General features: G+C 36.8%; 1 protein-coding gene and 1 long non-coding RNA gene across 4 annotated transcripts; both read left to right on the top strand.

The window, feature by feature from the left end:
• The first annotated feature begins 844 nt into the window (after positions 1–844).
• Positions 845–25526, top strand: LOC120572473 (Fc receptor-like protein 4). Of its 3 annotated transcripts, XM_039821809.1 has the most exons (13): positions 845–930; positions 1064–1090; positions 3467–3778; positions 3916–4194; positions 4364–4666; positions 5393–5656; positions 6232–6492; positions 6807–6926; positions 7042–7057; positions 23875–23954; positions 24107–24157; positions 24603–24662; positions 25052–25526. In XM_039821809.1, the coding sequence occupies exons 1-12, from the start codon at positions 873–875 to the stop codon at positions 24632–24634; spliced, it is 1803 nt and encodes a 600-aa protein (XP_039677743.1). In that variant the 5' UTR covers positions 845–872; the 3' UTR covers positions 24635–24662; positions 25052–25526. The 3 variants fall into 3 exon arrangements, with proteins under 3 accessions (XP_039677743.1, XP_039677742.1, XP_039677741.1); XM_039821808.1 differs by lacking the exons at positions 845–930; positions 1064–1090 and adding an exon at positions 1108–1490 and having other exon boundaries at positions 6810–6926; XM_039821807.1 differs by lacking the exons at positions 845–930; positions 1064–1090 and adding an exon at positions 1108–1490.
• On the top strand, positions 8263–10515 carry LOC120572478. The gene is made up of 4 exons (XR_005641453.1): positions 8263–8330; positions 8483–8533; positions 9158–9217; positions 9614–10515. It is a non-coding gene; the product is annotated as an uncharacterized LOC120572478 (long non-coding RNA).
• Positions 25527–26980: the final 1454 nt, after the last annotated feature.

The raw sequence follows: 26980 nt of genomic DNA, 5'->3' as shown, positions 1-26980 counted from the left end.
CAAATGTCAAGAACAGGCTTTATTTTTACATTTAAATGAATGGTATGAAAATACTTGAATCAGCATGACACTCAGGGCCAAACATACATGGAGAGAGAAATATTACGATAAGCCTATGAACCCGGGTTTTATATATGTAATTTTGGCCTTTATTGCAATATGATACATTTTTATCCTCTGACTTTGTTACAGAAATCTTACAGTTAGTGGTATTGTTGAATTTTCTGTTACATATAAGTTGTGGTGAAAAAGTCCTGAAAGCATTCAGTATTGTATGGGAGGCTGACTGTGGATAAGAAAATAGAATGCATGCTGTTGATTTTTAATCCTGGTTGACTGTAGCAGAGCCCTGATTGGTGCTCAGAGAAAGGATCAGTCTTAAATATGCACGAAAATATAAGATATAAGAAATATGCATTGTTCTGTTTTTACATTCAAGATGAGAGAGTTGTACCAACTCAGTGATTTAAGACACCAAAGTTTTAAACAGATTTCATATCACACATTATTCTGGAGTGTGTTAGACGAACAAACAGGATGTTCTGTACATGCATACAAAGATATGTTTACAACCCACATCACAATACAGGCAATATGGTTGCAAGAGTAGTGGGCTTTATATGCCTTTTAATATACTTTATTATATTTTTACATACACATATTAATGCAACATTAAGGGTTACAGGTATGTATGTTTATGATATTATATTATTAAATGCAATGGTCTTATTTCTTAGATGTGTGCAAAACATATCCTGTGGTCAAACCCAAAGGGGAAGGAATGGAAAGCAGAAGTTGAAAAAAACTTTCAATCCAATGCTGCAGTTTGAAGCTTTACACAAAATCGACGCATTCAGAAGCAGAGTAACAGAATGTCGGTGCTGGATGTGAACATTAGACACACTGTGCTCTGTGTGCTGGGGTTATTCTGTGAGTACATGAGTGAATTTCGCTGTTTAAATCATAGTTACCATTGATAACACTTGTTAAATGTCTGAGGTTATTATGTATTTGATAGTTTCTGTCAGTTTGATGTCTGATGAGATTTCAAACTTTATTTTAGCACTCCTCTACTGTGGACATGCTCAAGGTAATTGAATCATTTTATTTCTTTTTATATATTCACTCATGACAAATCACCAACTGCATCACTTTTCACCACATCCTCTTTCTGTGTTCTGTTTTGTCAGTGTATGATAAATACACTGAATAAAAAAAACACTTTTTACTCTGTATCTTGTGTTGGTTTCTAAACTGGTCCACTTTATTTACCGGAGAGTCTGTTACCTTCATATGTGACATGAGGGAAGGAGAAGACACCGACTGGTATTACTCAATCTGGAAGGATGGTGGAGAATTTATCCGCTCCAAGAACTATATATTACAACCACTAGTTATAGGTTACAGTGGTGAATACCAGTGCTTTGGTGATCACAAAATCTCCCCACCTTTTAGAAAAGAAAGTAATAAAGTCTCTCTAACTGTATCAGGTAAGTTACTTATTATTATATACTTATTTATTAAGAGCCTTGTTGATATGATTACCCTGTTTGGCAAAGTGCTAATATATAATGTATACATGTTGTTAATCTAGTGTAAACACTAGTTTAAGATTAAGAGACCTTAAAGTTTGACCCTGATGCTGTATATGAAGCTGTGTAACTGTGTAATCATGTACTTTGTGTAAATGACCAATGATCACATAATCATGAGAACTAAAATAAGAAGAAAGATGGACAGGGGTCAGCTGTTCACATCATGTAATGATAAAGATGATCAACTCAAAACATATTGAAAACATTAATCGCTGATACTTTTTAAACATTTATTCATACTATATGTTAATTTAATTGAGTTCATTTAGTAAAACAAGGTATGACCTTTGTTACAGACAAAGATGTGATCCTGGAAACTCCTGCATCCACTTTGTTTAAAGTGCTCATATTATGCTTTTTGGCTTTTTCCTTTTCTTTTATTGTGTTACATATATGCCTTTACTTAGTAGTCCAGCCTTTACTTCAGGGACGAACGTATGTCACTTTATAACACACGTTATAATGCTCTCCTAGCGTGGCGCGCCCTCATACTCTGCTTCTGACTGGCTAGTAGTCCTTACCTAGCTACTGCACATGTGTGACTCCCAACAAAGATGGAACAGAAGTGATATGTCTCACTCTGTAGCTAAAACAGAGAGCTCAACACACAGGGTGAAAAGAGGAGCTGCAGCAATGTGCAGTACAACAAGAATATGGTGTTTTTTGAAAATGAAACCATGTAAAGCTATTCTGATATAACCTCTAAATACAATTATGAACCTGCAAATGAACATAATATGAGCACTTTAAAGGAGAATCAGTGACTCTGCGCTGTAGACATCGTACTCAGACAGAGGAGACGAATGCTCTATTCTACAAAGATGGATCACCTATTCAAATAGACACAAACCATCAGTCACTGAAAATATCAAAAAACACAATTCAAGTAAAATCAAAATTAAATTTGAGGATGAAGAATTCAAACCAATAAAACTGAAAATGGAACGTAAGTAGTTTTTATACTAAGGCAGGCATTCCAAGAGTGAAGCAAAGTGATGATTTCTCTGCATTATAGTAGAGACACTGAAAACTTAACAAAGGGAAAAAGTCTGAGTTTAAATTATCATTTAAAGGGGAACTATGCAGGTTTTTTAGCTTAATTTACCTTAACTGAGCAGCTTCAGAGTCATTGTAGTGGAAATATGACTTTTTTCGGGTTGAATTGTGGTCGTTTCGCTCCCCTCTAGCTTGTGAGCGGAAAATCCACCCTTGCAACTTTCAGCGTTAAAGATGTCAGGTCTCGCGATGTAACCAATTGCTTCACGGTACTACACACATACGCCCATTCAGGAACCGGTTAACAAGGTAGCGATGGAGTTTTACACACTATGGTCATGGCTGAGTCGGCAAAAAAAGAAGCAGAAAGCTAGGAAAGCATTGTCGGAGGAACAGAGAAAGAGGGAAACGGCAGACTGACCGAGTGAGGAGTTAGACACAAGTAAACATAGGAGCTTCCAAATATCTATTCCAAATGGCCAAAACTGCATAACGCCTCTTTAAAGTGTTTTGGTTCTCACTTGTTTCAATGTTAGGTTAATTTTACCAACAACTTCAGTGGTTAAGTGTGATAACCTAGTTGTTATTGATTGACATCAGTTTACTATACCACATAAGTGATTAAATATTTTCTGTATTATTTCCTATAATTAGTTGTAACACCACCAAGAATACTGGATAAAAATGTATTATTTAGTTGAATTATCTTTCAAGTCACAGGGACAATAATTACTACTTTTTATGTCTTTGTTCTAAATGAAACAGCCCAACCAAAGGCCCAACTGAGCAAAGACGTTTCAGCAGAGGGCAGCGTGACCCTGACCTGCTCTGTGAACACAGCATCATTTTTATTTCTTTGTTCTAACTTGAAACAGCAAACAAACCCCGGGCCGAACTGAGTGCTGACAACAGAGACATTCCAGTAGGGGGCAGTATGATCCTGACCTGCTCTGTGAACCCATCATCATCATCATCATCTTCATCATCATCATCAACATCATCTGGTTGGAAATACTTCTGGTACAGAGGAGAGAAAACCTCTGAACCCCTGACCACACAGGATGTTGTCTTCCTCTCAACTGGACAAATCAGTGTCTCAGTAGGAGGAGTCTACTCGTGCAGAGGAGGAAGAGGACAGCCTGATTACTACACAGAGTACAGTGATTCAATCATTGTCAACAAGAAATGTGAGTTTTCTTTTTTCACCTGAATTAAAAACATATTTTGTATTCATAATTATTGATTGATAAAAGTAAATTACGTTTTGGTGTAGATTTAATGTTGTGTCTTTTTTTATCATTACTGGATTATTGACTACGAACAGTTGCAAACAAGGCTGTTGTGACTCTTCAACCAAACTGGTCTGAAATATACGAAGGAGAGAAGCTCACTCTCAGATGTGGGATCACAGATGAAGGAGACTCTGAGTGGGAGTATGAATGGACAACAACCAGCTCAATAAAACCTTCAAATCAAAATGAACACCATATTAGATCTGCTGATGCATCCCACAGTGGGACCTACAGCTGTAAGGGCAGAATGAAAAGTGCACAGCAGTCTTCAACAGAGTGGAGTGATCCCATTACATTGACAGTATCAAACAGTAAGTGACATCACATTTATTTAAAAGTGAATAGTAAATAATTCATGTTCAGGTTGTTTTGGTTCACATGTTTTTGGTAAATATTCAAGTTTGTATTTACTGATTTCAAAGGATGCTTTTGATCCACTGTCATAACATGTTTTCATTCTGTTAAATCTCTTTCTAACAGATAAACCTCAGCCTGTCCTCACTGTGTCTCCATCATGGCTGAGTCCTGGAGCCTCAGTAACTCTGAGCTGCAGTGTTAAAGATCCATCTGCAGGATGGAGGTTCTACTGGTATAAGGCTGTTCCCAGACTGTCAGACATCTCCTACAGCTATGATCTGCTACCTGGCAGCACCAATGGGACTGAACAGGATTCCTACATTGTTGATGGACAGACACACACAGCAGGATATGTGTGCAGAGCTGCAAGAGGAGATCCAGTGTTTTACACTCGTTACAGTGGACCAAAGTTTGTCTGGTCTGGAGGTAGGTTAGTTTGACTTTTCCATTCTTGCAAAATTAAGGTAATCTACTTATTGTGATGACTTTTTCCTTCACTCCAGCATCAGGTCAAAGGTTTCTAAAACAGAATGTTGTTGTCTGATTCTTCTGCTGAACTGAATTTTAACGAGTGAATCTCCTGACCCCCCTTTACATCCTGACACATAGTTTGTTGCACGTTCGTTAAAAACCTCTGACTTTGGAAATCCATGAGCTCATCTTGTAAGGTTAACACGTTACATTTTAATTTGGTTGAGATACTTTTTTTTTTCCTTATTTCCTTCCATCCATCCCTTCATTCCTTAATTTTTCCTTTCCTAATTTGTCTTTTCTTAATTCCTTCTTTTCACATTTGCTTGTTTCCTTCTCTCTTTCCCTCAAACTCTTAAGTACAGGGCATTTAGTTGTAATGGGGCATTTGTCTATTTTGGTATTACTACTTTACATAAAGGTACCCTGTGGTGCATCAGCTGTTTTACAATGAAAATAAACTTTTAAGCTTAAAAAATGAAAAAGATTAAATCCACAGTAAACCTAAAAGTTTTCATTGTGGTCTTTTTAACTGAAAATATACCTGTGTAGGTGTGATCCTTTGATTTTATTCCCCATCAACTTAAATGATTATAAAAAATAAAACCAAATGACTGTTTTCATTATGATCTTCTTAATCTTACTTTTATACATTGCTTTTCCCTACATGATGTTTTTCAGATGTTCATCCAGCAGCGTCTCTCACAGTGGGTCCTGACAGATCGCAGCACTTTGACCAAGAGTCTCTGTCACTGAGCTGTGAGGGAAACTCCACTGAGTGGAGAGTGAAGATGTTTAATGAACCTAGCACTGTGTATCCCTGTTCTATCTTTGCGAAAATGAATGGATCTACATGCAACATAGACCGTTTCTGGTTTAGTGGAGTGTACTGGTGTGAGTCTGAAACAGGACAGATCAGTAATGCAATCAACATCACTATACAGAGTGAGTTTGAATTAAATTAAAAGATTTTTGTTTCTGATATTTAATAATATAGTTTTGAAATGTGTAGGTGACTAAGAATCAAACTTCTTTTCAAAATGAGTTAAACGTTATTTCTCTTTTAACAAACCATTAAACAAGCTCAACAGCTTTAGTTCATTCAAGCGTCATTTCTCAATATTATCCAAGAAAATGTCATTAAGATTGTATATGTCGCTGACATCTTTATGACAGTAGCGATCTAGCTCGACTTCTACGATACACCGGCAGTCAGAATCAACACTTTTGTTCCCTCAGTAGACCATTCTGTAGTACACTGACACAAAATTCACGTTGGCTGCCTACAAAAACATTTGTTAATGTGTGAGCACATTCAACATTCAATATAGCTGTAATTTGTAACTATATAAAAGCCCGAAGTGTCACCTTCTCCATCATTTAAATATCATGAAATTTGCTCAGCATCTGTATGCAGCTGTAGAATTTTTTTATTTCTCCTCATCATGCACTTCAGCTTGTTCACCCTGCACCAGCTGATCTCTCTGACCTAAACCTCTTATTCCTTGATCTTTTTACAGATGGTGATATTATCCTGGTGAGCCCTGTCCTTCCTGTGGCTGAGGGACATTCTGTCACTCTTGGCTGCAAGTTGAATACAGAAAATGTTCTTTATAATGTGGATTTCTATAAAAATGACGAACTCATCCAAAAAGGTACCAGAGGGGAGCTGACTATCTCTGCAGTGTCAAAGTCACATGAAGGCTTTTATAAATGTGAAGGAAATGAGTCACCAGGTCGGAGGAGTCAGACGTCACAAGAGAGTTGGATGTCAGTAAAACGTGAGAATGATTAAAGTTTCTTTCTTGTAAGCTGTGTTACAGTCTGAGATAGAAAAGTTATAACTGAATTAGAAGTCGGCTTAGTTCCAGCTGATTAAATTATTGTTTTATACATTTGGCTGCATTTTTTAGGGTGTATTTGTACAAAGTATTTGTGTAGATGTATGTGTGCATGGATGAGAGTCATCGTTTCTTACTCTTGGGAGATGTTTTGTTACTGAGGCTTAATGTGACTTTTCACTCTCTGTTTCTTAAAGCACTTTGGAAAACCTATTCGAGAAAAGTATTATATAAATAAATATTTTTTATTTTAGCAGCGTCCAGGCTTGAAGAAATCTCTCCATTTCCTGTGCTGTTGGTTGTTGGGATGGTTGGTGGAGTTTTACTGATTCTTCTCCTGCTGCTGTTTCTGTATCGCTACAGAAAGTCAAACGGTGAGATGGTTTCCTTCTGACGTTAGATTGATTCTGATCTAATTACCTGTCCTGTAGTAACAATACAACATTATGCAATACAAAACAATGTAACAGCAAATGTCTTTTTTTACAGATTCATGCTTCAGCAGGTTGGTACAACACTCTCTTCTCTCATTCTGAACATAACAGCAGCACATCACATATTCCTTATTAAATCCACTGGATTGACTTGCAGTGGTGGAATGTAACTAAGTACATTAACTCAAGTACTGTAGCCTACTTAGGTACAAATGTTGAGGTACTTGTACTTTACTTTTTTTTCTTTTGATGCCACTTTCACTTTTAATGTTGTACTTTTTATTCCACTACATTAATCTGACAGATTTAGTTACTAGTTACTTTATACATTAAGATTTTTGCACACAAAACACATGTAGTTTATAAAACGGAGTGTCTATTTGCACCCCCGGTACGAATAGCCTCGGCCACACAGCTGAGCTATTCACACCCTGTGACGTAACAACAAAAACATGTTGCTCGCGTGCACCGAAATCATGGCGGACGTTCATCTTCCATGACCGCAGAAACTGGCAAAGTTTTGTCTCTAATTGAATTTCTAGCGGAAATGGATACTACAGTTGCACTTTCTGTCTTCAGTGAAAGCATACAACCGTTGGTTTGTTAGTTAGTACCTATTTTTTATGTACAGTACGGTTACCTAGCAACCGAGGCTTGAAGAAAGGAAGTGGTAAACAGTTGTTCAAGATCTTGTAAGAATTGCTAGGTGGGTGTTTAGAACGCTTACCTTTGGTATGGGAGTTAGGAGTTTGATTCCCCTGTGAGGTGGTCTTGATTTTTGTAATTTTTGTATATGCCAAGGTACTGTAAATGCACAGGGGTGCAAATAGCATGCATTGATATTTGTACCAGACGGGGTATTAATAGAACACATTGCTGTGTGCACCGGCGGTGTACAAATAGCATTCATTTCTAATTGTACCAGGGTACAAATAGCATACACTGCTAATTGTACCAGGGGTGCAAATAGCCTCAACCTTTGTAAAATCTTATGTTTTATTATAAATCAAACTACCCAACAATATAACGGCCTACAAGTCCAGCTGAAATGATTACACCATTAAACACACAACTGTTTGGATCGTTTCCAGTTTCTAAAATGGGAGGATTTTTCCTCAAAAACTTTTACTTAAGTAGCCTAATATTTTCAACACAGGACTTTTACTTGTAACAGAATATATTTTACAGTGTGTATTAGTACTTTTACTTAAGTAAAGGATCTGAATACTTCTTCCACCACTGTTGACTTCATGTTTCTGGCCCACCAGGTCTCAGAGCACCAGAGCCCTGCTACAGACCACATGACCAACCAGGTGGAAGCTCAATATGCTTCTCTTCTCAATGGTCAGCCTCAATCCTGAATAACTTTATCATTTATCGTTAGTTCTAAGCCTAACATTTACATTAATGGTGATCTCTTTTAGAAAAGTATAGAATTCATATAATGGGGTTAAAGTTACTAATATGACCGTAGCTTGATTTTCACTGCTCTGTAGGTGATGCTTGTCTCTATGAAACAATCAAAGGCCCTGAAGAACCTGAACATGGTACAGTAAATAGGCTACTTTGTTTTTTGTTTTTTTTTAATTTTCCAAGACAAAAAGGACACAAAAAGATAAACACATCAAGACAATAATAATAATAATAATAATAATGTATACTTTATTAATCCCGCAAGGGGAAATTCCAATGTTTTCACTCTGTTGTTATTACATACATTACACACAGGTCTGAATTACACAAACATGCTCAGTACCTATACATGCACTAATGGAGAGATATCAGAGTGAGTGACAACAATGACAACAACATAATTCACAAGATACCTTAAAGACATGCATATAACACTCACATTGAAGACAAGGGTGGGGGGGGGTACTCATATTCATGTAACACAAACACTACACAGTCAAATTGTTGCTCTATTGTATTGTTCATATATTCTCTCTTGATGATCCCTTACGTTTAAAAAAGTTCTATTTGAAATTAATCTAGTGATGTCTCATATTCTTTGATTGAGCTTAAAACACTCACTTGCTAAGACGGCTGAGTACTTTGTTTGATTTAGTGAGAACTACATGCAATAGTTGGGACAATTTTGGTGGGCCAGCAGTGCCTAAATAAAGTTCAGGAAGTTGTCTTTTCATGCATCCATCTGATCCTTCTAACAGGGAGGAATAAAGAACCAGAGGACAGCCTTTACTCCAATGTGACGATAGGATCAGCTGCAGGTACAGTCAAGTACAACGGACTGTACTACGTATAAATATTCTATATAATGAGTTTGTATTGGCTGCTGTGCTGCCTGACACAGTGTAGTTCTTTAACACTGGCATTGAGAGTGCACTGCAACACATACAGTAAATAGAGGCTTTTAGACTTTTGGGGATTTTCACGTTTGTCTGTTTCTTATACTGTACAGCATGTTGCTTTTCAGACATGATTGATTTAATAAATATGACACAAATCTGATTATTAAATCTGACATTTACATCTCATCTCACACAAAGTAGTTGGCACCACAATATAGATGTATTCAATAGCATTCTGTAACATGAGTAAAATGTGATAAAGCACCCTTTTTCTCAAATAACCTTAAATCTCTTTTTCCTTTGGTTTTCTTCTAGATCAATAAAGACATCTGAGGACAAAACAAATGGAATTGGTGACAATTTATATGACCACTACCCTCCTGAGAACCAAGGAAAATAATTTTTTTCCTAATCATATTTTTTGTGATTCCATATCTGTTTAAGGTTAAAAAAGAAAACATCCTACAATTTACACATTTTGATTTTTATTTATTTACAGCATGTCCACTGTAGTGGACAACAGGATCATTTGAGTACGAAAACAGACACATTTGTTGGATGTGGAGTCATTATTTACATGAAGATAGTCCTGATGTCCACTATAATTAACATTCATAAAATGGCAAATTTTTCAAAAGATACATAATGTAGTTGCTATCAGAACTCAATATATGATTCCTAACACCTTAATGAACAAGAAAATATATGATTATAACAAAACCATAGACAAACAAGATTTGACTCATCTCTTATCTTTCCATAAAATGTGCTTGTTCCTATGCCGTCCATTTTGGATTGAAAGATAGAGGCGGTTCCCGGGAATTAAGAGATTTGCACAAAAGATTCCAAGGAGAGGAATGAAACTCAAATGTCCACTACAGTGGACATAAGTCAATGGGCTGGATCTCAGCAGGCAGTATTTGCAACTTAAATAAAAAGTGTGATTATTGTGTGCACCTCTGCTATTACATAGTATTTTGTACAGTTGACCTAATAGCAGATAATTGAAAGGAAATACATCATATGGCTGTAATCTTTTGTTGTAATTGGTGAAAGGACTACAGAGTTTTACATATGATAATGATATACCAACTTGTATCAGGTCTCTCCACACCCGTATTCCAGCAGGTTCAGAGGAAGCTTCTTTCATACTATTCATCCTGCACATAGTAATTCTTACTACTCTTATAATGTTACCACACTGCACATAGTTGTACATACTGTACATATCTGTCTATATGGTTAATTCAGAATATCCATATTTATTCAGTTTTTCTTAATATATACTCTGTTAATACACTGCATATATCTATATTATTCTTACTACTAGTATAATGTCACTGCTACTACATTGCACATATCTGTACATGTTGTTTATACATTGTTCATATTACATAGCCACATTTATTCTGCTCTTATAACACTGCAATATATTTCTTGTCCTGCCTATGCACCACCTGTCTATACTTTGTATATCACATTGCACTTTTCTGCTTTTTTTTTGCACTTCTGGTTGGACACAAACTGCATTTCGTTGTCTTTGTACTTGTACTCTGCACAATGACAATAAAGTTGAATCTAATCTAATCTAAAACCCTCTAACTTGTGAATTCAGTGTTACATATTTCTCCAGCAGATAAAAGCACTGTCCAGACAACATTACATATTTTCTCTCATTAGATCAACATTAGATCTTTTTTTTTCTCTTGTAACTTTGTCATAAACATAATAAACTATAAAGAAATCACCAAATAATACTTTTTAAACGCTATTTTTTTGCTCCAACTAAAACCAAGGAGAAAAAAACAAAATGTATTGCTGGATATATGTTTAGACAGTGTTTTAGACCATTTGACAGTTGTAAACATTCTATTTGCCCCAAGTATATTTCCTGTTGCAGTGTATATGAATGACATCAACTGACAGGAAGTTAACAAATGTTTAGGCTGTTGCCTAGCAATGAAATTCCACTGAAAAGGTCCATATAACCCTTGCTCCGTCATTACAGTGGTTTTGAATGTATCTCTGGTGTTGCTGCTTAAAAAAAAATGATGAAGAGGATGGCAACATTTTATAGAAAACTTGTATGCAAGATTGTGCAGCAATATATCAGGGCTTGAATTGGATTGATTGACTACAACTTCACTCATACACCAAGACATGTCAAAAGAAAAATATGTGTAAAACCTCAGCTGAAAATTAAAGGTCAAACATTTTTTTTAATTCAATTTAATTCAAGATAAATGAATAGTAGCATCAGAAAATTGCTGGTGACTAACACTGGTTACTACTACTACTATATACATCTCAGCTTTATGTACAAAGTTACAGAATTTAGCTTTAAGCTATATGAATGTGATGATATTTTAAATATCAATGTTTGAATTGAATTGAGTGATACTTCTCTCTATACAGTGGAACTGCAGTTCAACATATTCCCCACTGAGTGAGAAAGCCCATGAATTACTAAATGAGTATGACAGCTGCAGTTTTTTTCTGTTCCTTTAAAACAGCATGCTGGTGGGCAGTTTATTTATTCTAGAAGAAAACTCTTGACTTTAACATTTTATGCAGCAGCAGTTGCCTACAGGATGAAAATAGATATATCAAGAAGGAATTTAAAAGGTATATCTCTCCATTATGAGATGATTTCCATTCAATAGTATCATGTCTTATATATGCACAAAAAAATATCAAATCAGTCTGTGCGATCTTCATTTGAAAGGGAAGGAAGTACACACTGTGTAAACTCAGAAGAAGTTAGAGAACACTTCCGATCCCATATTCAAAAATTCATATGCTACAGTTTACAGCTTTCTCTTTACACCAAGCAGAAGCAGAGTAACAGAATGTCAGTGCTGGATGTGACCATGAGACACACTGTGCTCTGTGTGCTGGGGGTTTTCTGTGAGTACATCGGTGACTTTCTCTGTTTAAATCATAGTTACCATTGATAACACTTTTTAAATGCCTGAGGTTATTATGTATTTGATAGTTTCTGTCAGTTTGATGTCTGATGAGATTTCAAACTTTATTTTAGCGCTCCTCTACTGTGGACATGCTCAAGGTAATTGTATAATTTTATTATTGTCACCAACTGCATCACTTTTCACCACATCCGCTTTCTGTGTTCTGTTTTGTCAGTGTATGATAAATACATTGAATAAAAAGAAAAGGCTTTTTACTCTGTATCTTGTGTTGGTTTCTAGATGCTGTGTTGACCATTGAACCAAACTGGTCCACTTTATTTACCGGAGAGTCTGTTACCTTCATATGTGACATGAGGGAAGGAAAAGATACCGACTGGTATTACTCAATCTGGAAGGATGGTCGAAATATTCTCTCCTTCAACTTAAATAAGAGATATACTTTACAACCGCTAATTATAGGTTACAGTGGTGAATACCAGTGCTTTGGTGATCACAAAATCTCGTCACCTTATAGAAAAGAAAGTAATAAAGTCTCTCTAACTGTATCAGGTAAGTTTTACCATCAGGACCAACTTTACGACTTATTTATTAAGAGCGTTGTTGATATGATCACCCTGTTTGGCAAAGTGCTAGAGAATCAGTGACTCTGCACTGTAGACATCGTACTCAGACAGAGGAGAAAAATGCTGTCATCTACAAAGACGGATCACCTATTCAAATAGACACGAACCATCAGTCACTGATAATATCAAAAAACACAGTTCAAGTAAAATCAGATGGGTACGGAGCCCCCCTGGTCCCACTTTGTCAAAAAAATTATTTATAACTATCTTGTGGCCTCAAGATAGTGTAGAGATGAAGTGTAGTGCAATACTTCACATTCTGTGCAATATTCTCTGTTTTAATATTCAGTGTGCAATATAGTTTGCTGCAGTTCTGCTTCTACAATATTTACTAGTACTGTTCATCACAATTCTGTTAATACAGTAATGTAAATCTTGTAGGCTGCATATCCATAGTCCTTTATAATTCTTCATATTCTATAGCCTATATTTATACTTTTTACATGTATATATGTCACAAAGTGAAGCCAGGCAGCCAGAGTTTTCTTATGTTGTATATGGTGTGGTGTTTCGGGTGTATTATTTTGTATATAGTGTGGTGTTTCGGGTGTTTTATTTTGTATATAGTGTGGCAAACCAAAACACCACAGATAGACGGGCAGAACAGCGATGCCGGAGCAGAACAGCTGTGGATGTTTGGCGGATCGGCGCGTTGTGGCCCGAACGGGAAAAGCAGAGTGGACGTTGCGTGCTGCTGGCCCTCTTCCCCCTCCCTCAAACAGAAAAGGGTAAAGACTGTAGTCCCTTTCTCTATAGACTGGTTGAAATCAGATTTCTATTTTTGCCCAAATCGCACTCGCACAACGCCAACGCGCCGATCCTCAAAACATCCACAGCTGTCCTCCGGCTCCGGCTCCGCTGTCCTGCCCGTCTATCTGTGCCCCGTCCCCAACGTTTCTTTTTCGCTCTCTATCCGCTCGGATTTCCTCCTTGTGTCTCAGCCATTCATAATACAAAATAAAACACCCGAAACACCACACTATATACAACATAAGAAAACTCTGGCTGCCTGGCTCCACTTTGTGACATATATACATGTAAAAATTATAAATATAGACTATAAAATATGAAGAAGAATTATCTCGTGGCCACGAGATAGTTATAATTAATTTTTTTTGACAAAGTGGGACCAGGGGGGCTCCGTAGATGGGAGCTCTTACATGTGTAAATTTGAGGAGGAAGACCAATAAAACTGAAAATGGAACGTAAGCAGTTTTTATACTAAGGCAGGCATTCCAAGAGTGAAGCAAAGTGATGATTTCTCTGCATTATAGTAGAGACACTGAAAACGTAACAAAGGGAAAAGAGAAGGCAGAGTTTAAACTATCATTAAAAATGTCTTGGTTCTCACTTGTTTTCATGTTAGGTTCATTTTACCAACAACTTCAGTGGTTAATAAGTATGATAACCTAGTTGTTATTGATTTCCATCAGTTTACTATACCACATAAGTGATTAAATATTTTCTGTATTATTTCCTACAATTAGTTGTAGCACCACCAAGGATGCTGGATGAAAATGTATTATTCATTTGAATTATCTTTCAAACTGGACTAAGTCACAGGGACAATAATTACTACTTTTTATGTCTTTGTTCTAAATGAAACAGCCCAACCAAAGGCCCAACTGAGCAAAGACGTTTCAGTAGAGGGCAGTGTGACCCTGACCTGCTCTGTGAACCCATCATCATTATCATCATCATCAACATCATCATCATCATCATCATCAGGTTGGAATTACTTCTGGTACAGAAGAGAGAAAACCTCTGAACCTCTGACCACACAAGAAGGTGTTCTCCTCTCAACTGGACAAATCAGTGTCTCAGTAGGAGGAGTCTACTGGTGCAGAGGAGGAAGAGGAGAGCCTGTTTACTACACAGAGTATAGTGATCTAGTCGGTAAAGCAAATAGTTGGTAATATGATATGAAATACAAAATGCAGAATAAATGCATTCTGTATTTATGAATACGAATTAAGACTAACACTAAGAATGTTACGCTTGATTTTTAACTTTTCTAATTTTTGTATTGGGGCATGTTGATCATGAACAGTCACATACAGGGCTGTTGTGACTCTACAACCCAACTGGCCTGAGCTATACTCTGGAGAGACGATCACTCTTACATGTGATATTCAGGATGGAGGAGACAATGAGTGGGAGTATGTATGGAGAACATCCAGCTTCTACACTCCTCAAAAACAAAAGGAATACATGATTAGAGATGCTTTGTCATCACACAGTGGAGTCTACAGGTGTTTGGGCAGACTGAACGGTGAACAGTCTTCAACGGAGTGGAGTGATGCTTTCACATTGAGAGTATCTGACAGTAAGTCATCAGCCATATTTTTATTTTGCTGAATGTAACAAAATACAGTACAGTGCATCTTCACATTGGTATTATGTATTAGGAGATAGGGAGATAGGGAACATATGTAGGATACAAGCAGTGCTTGTAATCCACCAACAATACATCATAACATGTTTTTATTCTGTTAAATCTCTTTCCAACAGAGCCTGTCCTCACTGTGTCTCCATCATGGCTGAGTCCTGGAGCCTCAGTAACTCTGAGCTGCAGTGTTAAAGATCCATCTGCAGGATGGAGGTTCTACTGGTATAAGGCTGTTCCCAGACTGTCAGACATCTCCTACAGCTATGATCTGCTACCTGGCAGCACCAACGGGACTGAACAGGATTCCTACATTGTTGATGGACAGACACACACAGCAGGATATGTGTGCAGAGCTGCAAGAGGAGATCCAGTGTTTTACACTCGGTACAGTGAACTGAAGTTTGTCTGGTCTGGAGGTAGGTTTGTTTGACTTTTTCCATTCTTGCATAATTAAAGTAATCTACTTATTGTAGTGACTTTTTCCGTCAGCATCAGGTCAAAGCTTTCTAAAACAGAATGTTGTTGTCTGATTCTTCTGCTGAACTGAATTTTAACGAGTAAATCTCCTGACCCCCTTTTCATCTTGACACATAGTTTGTTGTGCACATTCGTTAAAACCCTCTGACTTTGGAAATCCATGACCCATGCCCGGTAGACCTGTTCGAGTCGTGATTCACTCGGTTCTTTAACCCAAGTCTTTAAATTGACTCACGAATCACGAGTCTCTATCATCATTAACCCGGTTCAGTTGAGGCCTACTACAATTAAATCTAAAACGATAACAGCACCACACACAAACCTCTTGCAACATTAGCTTCTACTATTCCTAGCCATCTTAGCTGCAAAAAGCTTCATAACTTACAATTTCGTAGGCAACAGCAACTCCACAAGTCAACTCAAGCGCCTGAGTGAGCAGAGAGACAGTCCCGACCTGCAAACTCAGAGCCGGAAGCTCACAGACCATGGGATTCACTCGAGAACTCACGAGCCCTCGATAACTCGTTAGTTTTTAGTGATTCATGAGTTCTCGATGACTCGTGAGTTCTCGCGGGAGTCAGTAAATCCCGCGAATCAGCCGAATCAGCCGGCTACGTTGTCATGAGTGTATCATCTGATTCAGACGAGCGAGCATAGCGAGCGCAGCCTCTCCTCGAGCTCAGGGTAAAGCAAATCAACAACAAAAGCCATTCTTTCACTTCTGAAATAACATACAATGTTCTGCACGTAGCCTAGCTAGGCCTACTGTAGGTTTGGTGTATAAATGTAGTATATTAAAATCCAATTAGGTTGAGCAGACAGTCCGAAACATTGTAAGCTCGCCTCGCTGACAACTCATGTTTTTTTTTGTCTTCACAAAACTTTATTATTCAAGTACAGATACACATACACATTGAAAACATTAAATGCATACATACAGTACACATGAAAAAGGGATTTTGGAATTTACATTAAAGAGGTTGTAAGTCATTGTAAATGTTCAGAGTCCAGATGGCTTTCTTATTTGTCAGTCCTATTAAAGGTGCAATATGTAATATTGTGTGTAATACTGGCAGCTAGCGGTTAAAATAGTTACTGCACTACCAATTCCTCCTGCCCGGACTCGAAGTTCACGGGGGTTGCCAGGCTGAGACCGCAGCATTCACAACAACGTTGCTAGACACTTTTCTCACATAGCCAGACATTACTCCACAGCACAGCGGAGTAGCTAACGGTAGATGCTGGCTATATTGACAGTCATAAAAGCCCGTGCTCACGCGGAGCTCTGTAACCAACTGACAGACACACTTTTACGGCTTAAAATTACACGTTCCGTGTTCCTCCAGCATCTCTCCTGATGAGATCTGCCTCAGGTGCGCTGGGAGGAGTCTTCCGTTCTGTGCCAGGCAAACCAAAACACCACACTATATACAACATAAGAAAACTCTGGCTGCCTGGCTCCACTTTGTGACATATATACATGTAAAAAGTATAAATATAGGCTATAAAATATGAAGAATTATCTTGTGGCCACGAGATCGTATCTTGAGGCCTCAAGATACTATCTCGTGGCCACAAGATAGTTATAATTAATTTTTTTGACAAAGTGGGACCAAGGTGGCTCCGTATGATTCAATGTAATTGGCAAGCAAATAAAAACATTTATCACACACACCCCCCCACCTCTGGCTGAGACCGGTGCGCTTCGTGAGTTTGGTTTATTCAGTATGCAGAGAAGTGTAAAAAACTGGTCCACAGTCTGCGCTTCTTTACCTAGAACTCGTATTTCTTTCAGAGGACTTTGTGCAATAAACCCATATTCTTAGATCTAATATTGATAGTCTTTTGTCTTTTGTCTATATCTTATTCATTTTCGGTCCTTTTATTGTCATTAGCTGTGATGCTAAAGCAATTTTAGCTTTCCTATGATGCTTTTGAAAGTTTTTGACCAATCAGATGAGCTGCTTTCAGGGCCCGTGAAATAAAGTCAGAAAAATACATATTTGTCCTACCCACAATGCTGCAATATATAGTATTGATTTTGGCTTTTTTAATTGAGAGACATTTTGAATTGAGACATTTGAATAAAGCGCTCACTGCTCATATGCCTACATGTATGTAGTTGGATAAATTAGTAAATTACATTTGAGAAATCCCCTTGATTATGTCTGATATTTTTGGCAGGGGGAAAGCAAGTGTTGGTTTCTCTTTGCATAGTGAAAATGCTTTGTTTTTTATTATTTTTTTTGGCTTGTCTGCTGGGCTGATGTACTGATGTGTATTGATTTTTACATTTTGAATTGAATGCTGTGCTTTTTGAAATAGACATTTTGAATTGAGACATTTGAATATAGTGCTAACTGCTCATATGCCTGGTAAAGCACAGGTAAAGGGGGTGGTGGACGGGGACGGGGGGGGGGGCACTTTGAGGTATAGTGCCCAGGGGCACCACATTGTCTTAATACAGGTCTGCCATGACCTCATCTTGTAAGGCTAATACATTACATGTTTAATTAGATACCACAAGTGCTCATGATGATAGTTTATATTTTGAAGACGTGTTTAATTTAAAGACATGCCAACAATGCCCAGATCAGGAAAATAAACAAATAAATATGCACTGTAGTGTAAGGTTGAGATACTTTCTATTTTTTTCCTTATTTCCTTATTTCCATCCATCTATCCCTTCCTTCCTTCATTTTTCCTTTCCTAATTTGTCTTTTTTTAGTTCCTTCTTTTCACATTTGCTTGTTTCTTCCTCTCTTTCCCCCAAACCCTTAAGTACAGGGCATTTAGTTGTAATGGGGCTGTCAGGGTTGCAGCAGGTGGACCCAAATGCAAGACTCCTCCAGCGAATGTGCAGAACAAACTCTTTATTATACCTCCCACAACTAACAAACTCAAAACTACAAATTACCAGGACTCACACAGGACTGACAGGGAATGACGAACCGACAAGAGACAAAAGGAAACGGAGAGACTAAATACACAGGGTAACGAGGACTAACGAGGAACAGGAGGCACAACAGGTGAAACAAATCAGACAATCACAAGGGAGGGAAAACCAAGGACAGGAAGTAAACTAGACAAGACAAGGGAGACAAGACAGACTACAAAATAAAACAGGAAACAGAACATCACAGAACCCACAACCATGACAGGGGCATTTGTCTATGTTGGTATTACTACTTTATATAAAGGTACCATTAGCTGTGTTAAAATGAAAATAAACTTTTAAGCTTCAACAATGAAAAGGATTAAATCCACAGTAAACCTAAAAGTTTTCATAGTGGTCTTTTTAACTGAAAATATACCTGTGTTGGTGTGATCCTTTGATTTTATTCACCAACAACTTAAACGATTATACACAATAAAACCAACCAACTTACTTTTATATGTTGCTTTTCCCTACATGATGTTTTTCAGATGTTCATCTAGCAGCGTCTCTCACAGTGAGTCCTGACAGATTGCAGCACTTTAACAAAGAGTCTCTGTCACTGAGCTGTGAGGGAAACTCCACTGAGTGGAGAGTGAAGATGTTTACTGAACCTAGCACAGTGTATCCCTGTTCTTCCTTGGGGAAAATAAATGGATTCACATGCAACATAGACCGTTTCTGGCTTAGTGGAGTGTACTGGTGTGAGTCTGAAACAGGACAGATCAGCAATGCAGTCAACATCACTATACAGTGTGAGTTTGAATTAACTTAAAAGATTTTTGTTTCTGAAGTATTTAATAATATAGTTTTGAAATTTGTAGGTGATTAACAATCAAACTTATTTTCAAAATGAGTTAAACGTTATTTCTCTTTTAACAAAACAATTAACAAGCTTAACAGCTTTAGTTCATTCAAGCATCATTTCTCAATATTATCCAAGAAAATGTCATTAAGATTGTATATGTCGCTGACATCTTTATGACAGTAGCAATCTGGCTCTAGCTCGACTCCTACGCTACACCTGCAGTCAGAATCAACACGTTTGTTCCCTCAGTAGACCATTCTGTAGTACACTGACACAAAATTCACGTTGGCTGCCAACATAAAAATTTGTTAATGTGTGAACACATTCAACATTCAATATAGCTGTAATTTTTAACTATATAAAAGAGTGTCACCTACTCCATCATTCAAATATCGTGAAATTTGCTCAGCATCTGTATGCAGCTGTATAATTTTTAATTAATCCTCATCATGCATGTCAGCTTGTTTACCCTGCACCAGCTGATCTCTCTGACCTAAACCTCTTATTCCTTGATTTTTTTTTTATTTACAGATGTTGGTATTATCCTGGTGAGCCCTGTCCTTCCTGTGGCTGAGGGACATTCTGTCACGCTTGGCTGCAAGTTGAATACAGAAAATGTTCTTTATAATGTGGATTTCTATAAAAATGACGAACTCATCCAAAAAGGCACCAGAGGGGAGCTGACTATCTCTGCAGTGTCAAAGTCACATGAAGGCTTTTATAAATGTAAAGGAAACGAGTCACCAGGTCGGAGGAGTCAGACGTCACAAGAGAGTTGGATGTCAGTAAAACGTGAGAATGATTAAAGTTTCTTTCTTGTGTTACAGTCTGAGATAGACAAGTTATAACTGATTTAGAAGTTGGCTGGTAACACTTTACAATAAGGTACACAAAAAAGTAGGTAGTTAATGATTAACGAATGAGGAACGAATGAGGAATGAATGGTTAGTTAATGAGTAGTTACTGATTGACTGTGATTCAAGCACTTATGATTATTTACTGTTAAACAGACTGGTAGTTACTGTTAAATGAATGAGTAACGAATGAGGAACTACTGGTTAGTTAATGATTAATTACTGAATGGCGGACTCAAGCACTAATGATTAGTTACTGATAAACAGACTGTGTGTGTTACTGTATTAATGAAGCATTAGGAAATCTGTTCATTAACGAATAATTAGTTAAGCTTTCACTACATTAGTTAAGCATTGTGCATACCTGGAGATAAATTGATATATCATACTGAGTGGTTAATCATTAACAAATGATTGTTGAAGCATTCACTACCATTGGTACTGAGTGGTGGTTAATCATTAACGAATGATTAGTTTCAAAAAAAAAAAAAAAAAATATTGTACTAAGTGATTAAGGAATGATAGGTTAAGCATTCACTACCATTGATACTGAGTGGTGGTTAATCATTAACGAATGATTAGTTAAGCATTCTGAATGCTTTATCTCCAGATACGCCCAATGCTTAACTAATGGTAGTCAATGTTGAACTAATCATTCGTTAATGATTAACCACCACTCAGTACCAATGATAGTGAATGCTTAATTAATCATTTTTTAATGATTAACCACTCAGTATGATATATCACTTTATCTAGGTACACACAATGCTTAACTAATGGTGGTGAATGCTTAACTTATCATTCTTTAATGATTAACCACTCAGTATGATGCATCACATTATTTGCTTCAGTAATAGTAAATAATGGTTAGGTAATCATTCGTTAATAAGTAGCAGCTAACTAAGGATCAATCCTTTGGTCTGTAACTACCGCTCAACAGCGCACGAAACCCAGGGTGGCAGGATTAAAGCATGCCCTGAAGCAGCATGCAGTTGCTTTTAAGCCTTCAACAATGTCAATGCTACAGAATATACCTTGTTTGTCAATGTAAATGTTTTTTGAATATCATTATTAAAATGTATCCTGTATCATGTCTATTCTTTTTATTATTATGAATCCCATGAACAGATTTCCCAATGCTTCATTAATACAGTAACTCATGCACAGTTTGTTTATCAGTAACTAATCATTACTGCTTGAGTCCGTCATTCAGTAACTACTCATTAACTACTAACTACTAACCTTCAGCTTAACACCAGCAAGACGAAGGAGATGATCGTCAACTTTAGGAGGAAAACATCCCACTTCACACCGGTTTGTTTGTTTGTTTATTTAGGATCCTCATTAGCTCCTGCATTGCAGGTGCTATTCTTCCTGAGCATCCAGGGATTGAACATTGAGGTAGTGGAGAGCTACAAATTCCTGGGCGTTCACCCAAACAATAATCTGAACTGGACTGATAACACCCATGCTCTTGGTGCGTTCTTTTTGTCCACTGAAGTCGATTTACGAGTCGTTTTGCGGAGTTACAAACCCGACAGTTGCAAAAAGAACTCCCCCGAGGTCATATAAACGACTCGTCAAGTCGTCTGAACTCCGAGGACCCCGAGTTCACTTTCAAAGATGGCTACGTCGTGCATCACACGTAGTAAACATTGTGGTTTTCTACAATTTTAAGCACTTTTGTCTTTGTTGTAACTAAATGAAGAAGTCGTACACATAGCGCTGTATACTGCTACCTATATCGCTACAGTCTTATTAGGAGTTGAATACCGCCTAATTAGTTATTTTGTAGCTTGTGCAGCTGAAATTGGCTAGAGACGCTCGGTTGCTATATGACAACAATGGCCGAGTCTTGAGCAGAAAGCAGAGCAGTAGCCTACCCGCGGTTATTCGTTTTTCGACACGGATGTGACGTCACACTCGAGCTACTAGTCGCGATTACAATACAAAAAGAACGCACCATCTTTACAAGAAGGGCATCTGCTACTTTTTCAATATTATTTATATTATGGCCACACTTCAATATCTTTTATATTATGGTTAATTACTTTTGCTATGTTATTTAATTACATATTATTCAATTTAATTTCAGTCGTCAATTACTTACTTACATTACAACATTTTTCGCATTTTGGCCACTTTAAAATACTCTTTATATAATGCCACTTTACATTCATTCAGTACTTTTTGCACATTTTCTGTTGTTTGACAGTTGTTTGTTTGTTTGGTTGTTTGTTGTTTGTTTTTAATGTGGAAAAACTGCTGCTGTAACAAGTGAATTTCCCCATTATGGGATGAATAAAGTATTATCTAATCTAACTAACCAGTAGTTCCTCATTCATTTAACAGTAACTACCAGTCTGTTTAACAGTCACTAATCATTAGTGCTTGAATCACAGTGAATCAGTAACTACTCATTAACTAACCATTCATTCCTCATTTGTTCCTCATTTGTTCCTCATTCGTTCCTCATTCGTTAATCATAAACTACCTACTTTATGGTGTACCTTATTGTAAAGTGTTACCGTGTGCATGGATGAGAGACATCGTTTCTTAATCTTGGGAGATTTGTTACTGAGGCTTAATGTGACTTTTAACTCTCTGTTTCTTAAAGCACTTTGGGAAAGCTATTTGAGAAAAGTATTATATATTTTACTATATTTTAACAGTGACCAGACCTGAAGAAATCTCTCCATTTCCTGTGTTGTTGGTTGTTGGGCTGGTTGGTGGAGTTTTACTGATTCTTCTCCTGCTGCTGTTTCTGTATCGCTACATAAAGTCAAACGGTGAGATGGTTTCCTTCTGACGTTAGATTGATTCTGATCTAATTACCTGTCCTGTAGTAACAATACAACATTATGCAATACAAAACAATGTAACAGCAAATGTCTTTTTTTACAGATTCATGCTTCAGCAGGTTGGTACAACACTCTCTTCTCTCATTCTGAACATAACAGCAGCACATCACATGTTCCTTATTAAATCCACTGGATTGACTTCCAGTGGTATAAATGTAGATAATAATGTAATGTAAATAAGTACATTAACTCAAGTACTGTACTTAGGTACAAATGTTGAGGTACTTGTACTTTACTTGAGTCTTTTCTTTTGATGCCACTTTTACTTCTACTCCACTACATTTCAGAGAGAATTGTTGTACTTTTTATTCCACTACATTAATCTGAAAGATTTAGTTACTAGTTACTTTACGCATTAAGTAGTTTATAAAATCTGATGTTTTATTATAAATCAAACTACCCAAAAATATAACTGCCTATAAGTCCAGCTGAAATGATTAGACCATTAAACACACAACCGTTTGGATCGTTTCCAGTTTCTAAAATGGGAGGATTTTTCCTCATTGAGTACTTTTACTTTTAATACTTTAAGTAAATTTTTCTGATGATAATTAAAAACTTTTACTTAAGTAATATTTTCAACCCAGGACTTTTACTTGTAACAGAATATTTTTACAGTGTGGTATTATTACTTTTACTTAAGTAAAGGATCTGAATACTTCTTCCACCACTGTTGACTTCATGTTTCTGGCCCACCAGGTCTCAGAGCACCAATCAGAGCCCTGCTACAGACCACATGAACAACCAGGTGGACGCTCAATACGCTTCTCTTCTCCATGGTCAGCCTTAATCCTGAATAACTTTATCATTTATAATTAGTTCTTAGCCTAACATTTACATTTCTGGTGATCTCTTTTAGAAAAGTATAGAATTCATATAATGAGATTAAAGTTATTAATATGACCGTAGCTTGATTTTTACTGCTCTGTAGGTGATGCTTGTCTCTATGAAACAATCAAAGGCCCTGAAGAACCTGGACATGGTACAGTAAATACTTTCTTTGTTAGTTTTTTATTTTTTATTTTCCAAGACAAAAAGGACACAAAAAGTTTGTTACATACTCATGAAAATACTCATATTCATGTAACACAAACACTACACAGTCAAGTTGTTGCTCTATTGTATTGTTCATATATTCTCTTATAAATACTATGTGTTTTACACAGAGGAGTTACAAGTACTAGAACAAGATGATTAATGATTGATTGACAATACCTTTACGTTTAAAAATATCTCTTTCAAATTAATCTAGTGATGTCTCATATTCTTTGATTGAGCTTAAAACACTCACTTGCTAAGACAGCTGAGTACTTTGTATGATTTAGTGAGAACTACATGCAATAGTTGGGACAATTTTGTAGGCCAGCAGTGCCTAAATAAAGTTCAGGAAGTTGTCTTTTCATGCCTCCATCTGATCCTTCTAACAGGGAGGAATAAAGAACCAGAGGACAGCCTTTAATCCAATGTGACGATAGGTTCAGCTGCAGGTACAGTCAAGTACAACGGACTGTACTACGTGTAAATATTCTATATAATGAGTTTGTATTGGCTGCTGTGCTGCCTGACACAGTGTAGTTCTTTAACACTGGCATTGAGAGTGCACTGCAACACATACAGTAAATAGAGGCTTTTAGACTTTTGGGGATTTTCTGTTTGTCTGTTTCATATACTGTACAACATGTTGCATGTTGTTTGATTTAATAAATATGACACAAATCTGATTATTAAATCTGACATTTACATCTCATCTCACATAGATTGGGTGGCACCACAACAGAGATGTATTCAATAGAATTCTATAACATGAGTAAAATGTCATAAAGCACCCTTTTTCTCAAATAACCTTAAATCTCTTTTTCCTTTGGTTTTCTTCTAGATCAATAAAGACATCTGAGGACAAAACCAATGGAATGGGTGACAACTTATAGGACCACACTGTTGTTTAAGCAGTATTTGCAACTTAAAGAAAAAGTGTGATTATTGTGTGCACCTCTGCTATTAGACATTATTTTGTACAGTTGACCTTATAGCAGATAATTGGAAGGAAATACATCATATGGCTTTAATCGTTTGTTGTAATTGGTGAAAAGACTACAGAGTTTTACATAAAATAATTATATACCAACTTGTCTTGGATGGACACAGAACTCACATTACACTGTGTCCAAGACAAACTTGCTGGACAATAACAGATGCCGGTTAATTTAGGCTTTACTTACCTGTATCTTTCTTGGCTTGAGTGTGGGAGTGTACTTGGGCATATAACAGGTTGTCGTCTAAAACAGAAGCCACATTTTGGGTTATATATGAATGGATGGATCGATAGGCAGAATAAAGCTAAGTTAAATGCGTCATGCCCTCATGTTTATTTCAGGACTGCCTGCAGTAGGTTCAGACATTAAAATGCATAAATGGAGAATACAATTTACAAAAAGTCTCAAAGCTTTAATGTACTGTATGTGTAGGATTTGATAATTGCTGACTAGTGGTTGTATGAAAAGATTACACTGTGGCAGGCAGCACCCAATAAAAACTTCAGGCGAGTCTGTTGTACTTGACTGTACCTGCAGTTGATGCCATCTTCACAGTCGAGTAAACAGCGCTCTCTTTTGGCTCATTATTCCTCCCTGTTAGAAAATCACATGAATTTTTTTAAAGACAGTCAGCACTGCTGGCTTACAAAAGCATCTTAAAGTGCTCATATTATGCTCATTTTCAGGTTCATAAAACTCTCCAGAAAATAAATAGGGCGAGTTGGGTTGAAAGGTCAGCTCAGCATCTAGAACCCAACAAAGACATAAATCAACAGTTAGATACACAGAGCATAACGACGTAGAAACATGAAAAGATGTTTGAGCACTATGCCATAACAATCTTAAACACTACTTTAGTAATAATTTATGACTAGATTAGACATTACACAGTAGCTGGAGATTTATCTTAAGTGAATAAACACGCAAAAAAAGAGAAGAAAGACAATTGTTCACCTTGAGCGTGTCCACAGTAGAGCAGTGTATTCAGCACTATAATCAAGACATTACAATAGGATTGCAATAAGTAGTTAATAATTATTGTAATAAATAATTGTTGGACTTTTTGCCTTATATAATATCTATTATAGTGGTGTTTGTTCACAGATCACTAAGAGCAATAATGAGACATGAGAAGACACCGAACCTGGAACTTTTAAAAACAATCAAACAAAAGACATAGAGTACAATACCGCTTTATGTTAGACTAGCCCAAAAAATGACCAGTTCCTGTTGTTAAAATGTGTCCGTAAACCCTCTATCTTGTGAATCCAGTGTTTAATATTTCTCCAGCAGATAAAAACACTCTGTCCAGACAACATTAGATCTTTTTTCTCTCATTAGATCAACATTAGATCTTTTTTTTCACTTTTAACTTTGTCATAAACATATTAAACCATAAAGAAATCACCTGTTTACCAAATACTACTTTTTAAATGCTATGTTTTGCTCCAACTAGAACCAGGGAGAAAAAAACAAAATGTGTTGCTGGATATATGTTAAGACAGTGTTTTAGACCATTTGACAGTTGTAAACATCCTAATGGCCCCAAGTTGATTTCCTGTTACAGTGTATATGAATGACATCAACTGACAGGAAGTTAACGAATGGTTAGGCTCTTGCCTAGAAATGAAATCCCTTTGAAAAGGTCCATGTAACCCTTGCTCCATCATCACTGTGGTTTTGAATGTATCTCTGGTGGTGCCACTTAAAAAAAATGAGGAAGAGGATGGCCAAAATCTCACACAAAACTTGGGGCTTGAATGAGCTTGATA

This window comes from Perca fluviatilis, chromosome 14 (genome assembly GCF_010015445.1).
Source record: "Perca fluviatilis chromosome 14, GENO_Pfluv_1.0, whole genome shotgun sequence".
NCBI lineage: Eukaryota > Metazoa > Chordata > Actinopteri > Perciformes > Percidae > Perca > Perca fluviatilis.
This window is presented reverse-complemented; position numbering and strand designations above follow the sequence as displayed.

Excerpts from the sequence above, each read along its gene's own strand:
- LOC120572473 (XM_039821807.1), top strand. The coding sequence starts at position 1,301 with ATGAGGGAAGGAGAAGACACCGACTGGTATTACTCAATCTGGAAGGAT. Across the intron at positions 4,667-5,392 it reads AAAGTTTGTCTGGTCTGGAG|ATGTTCATCCAGCAGCGTCT; the intron begins GTAGGTTAGTTT and ends GATGTTTTTCAG. Across the intron at positions 24,158-24,602 it reads CCCTGAAGAACCTGGACATG|GGAGGAATAAAGAACCAGAG; the intron begins GTACAGTAAATA and ends TCCTTCTAACAG.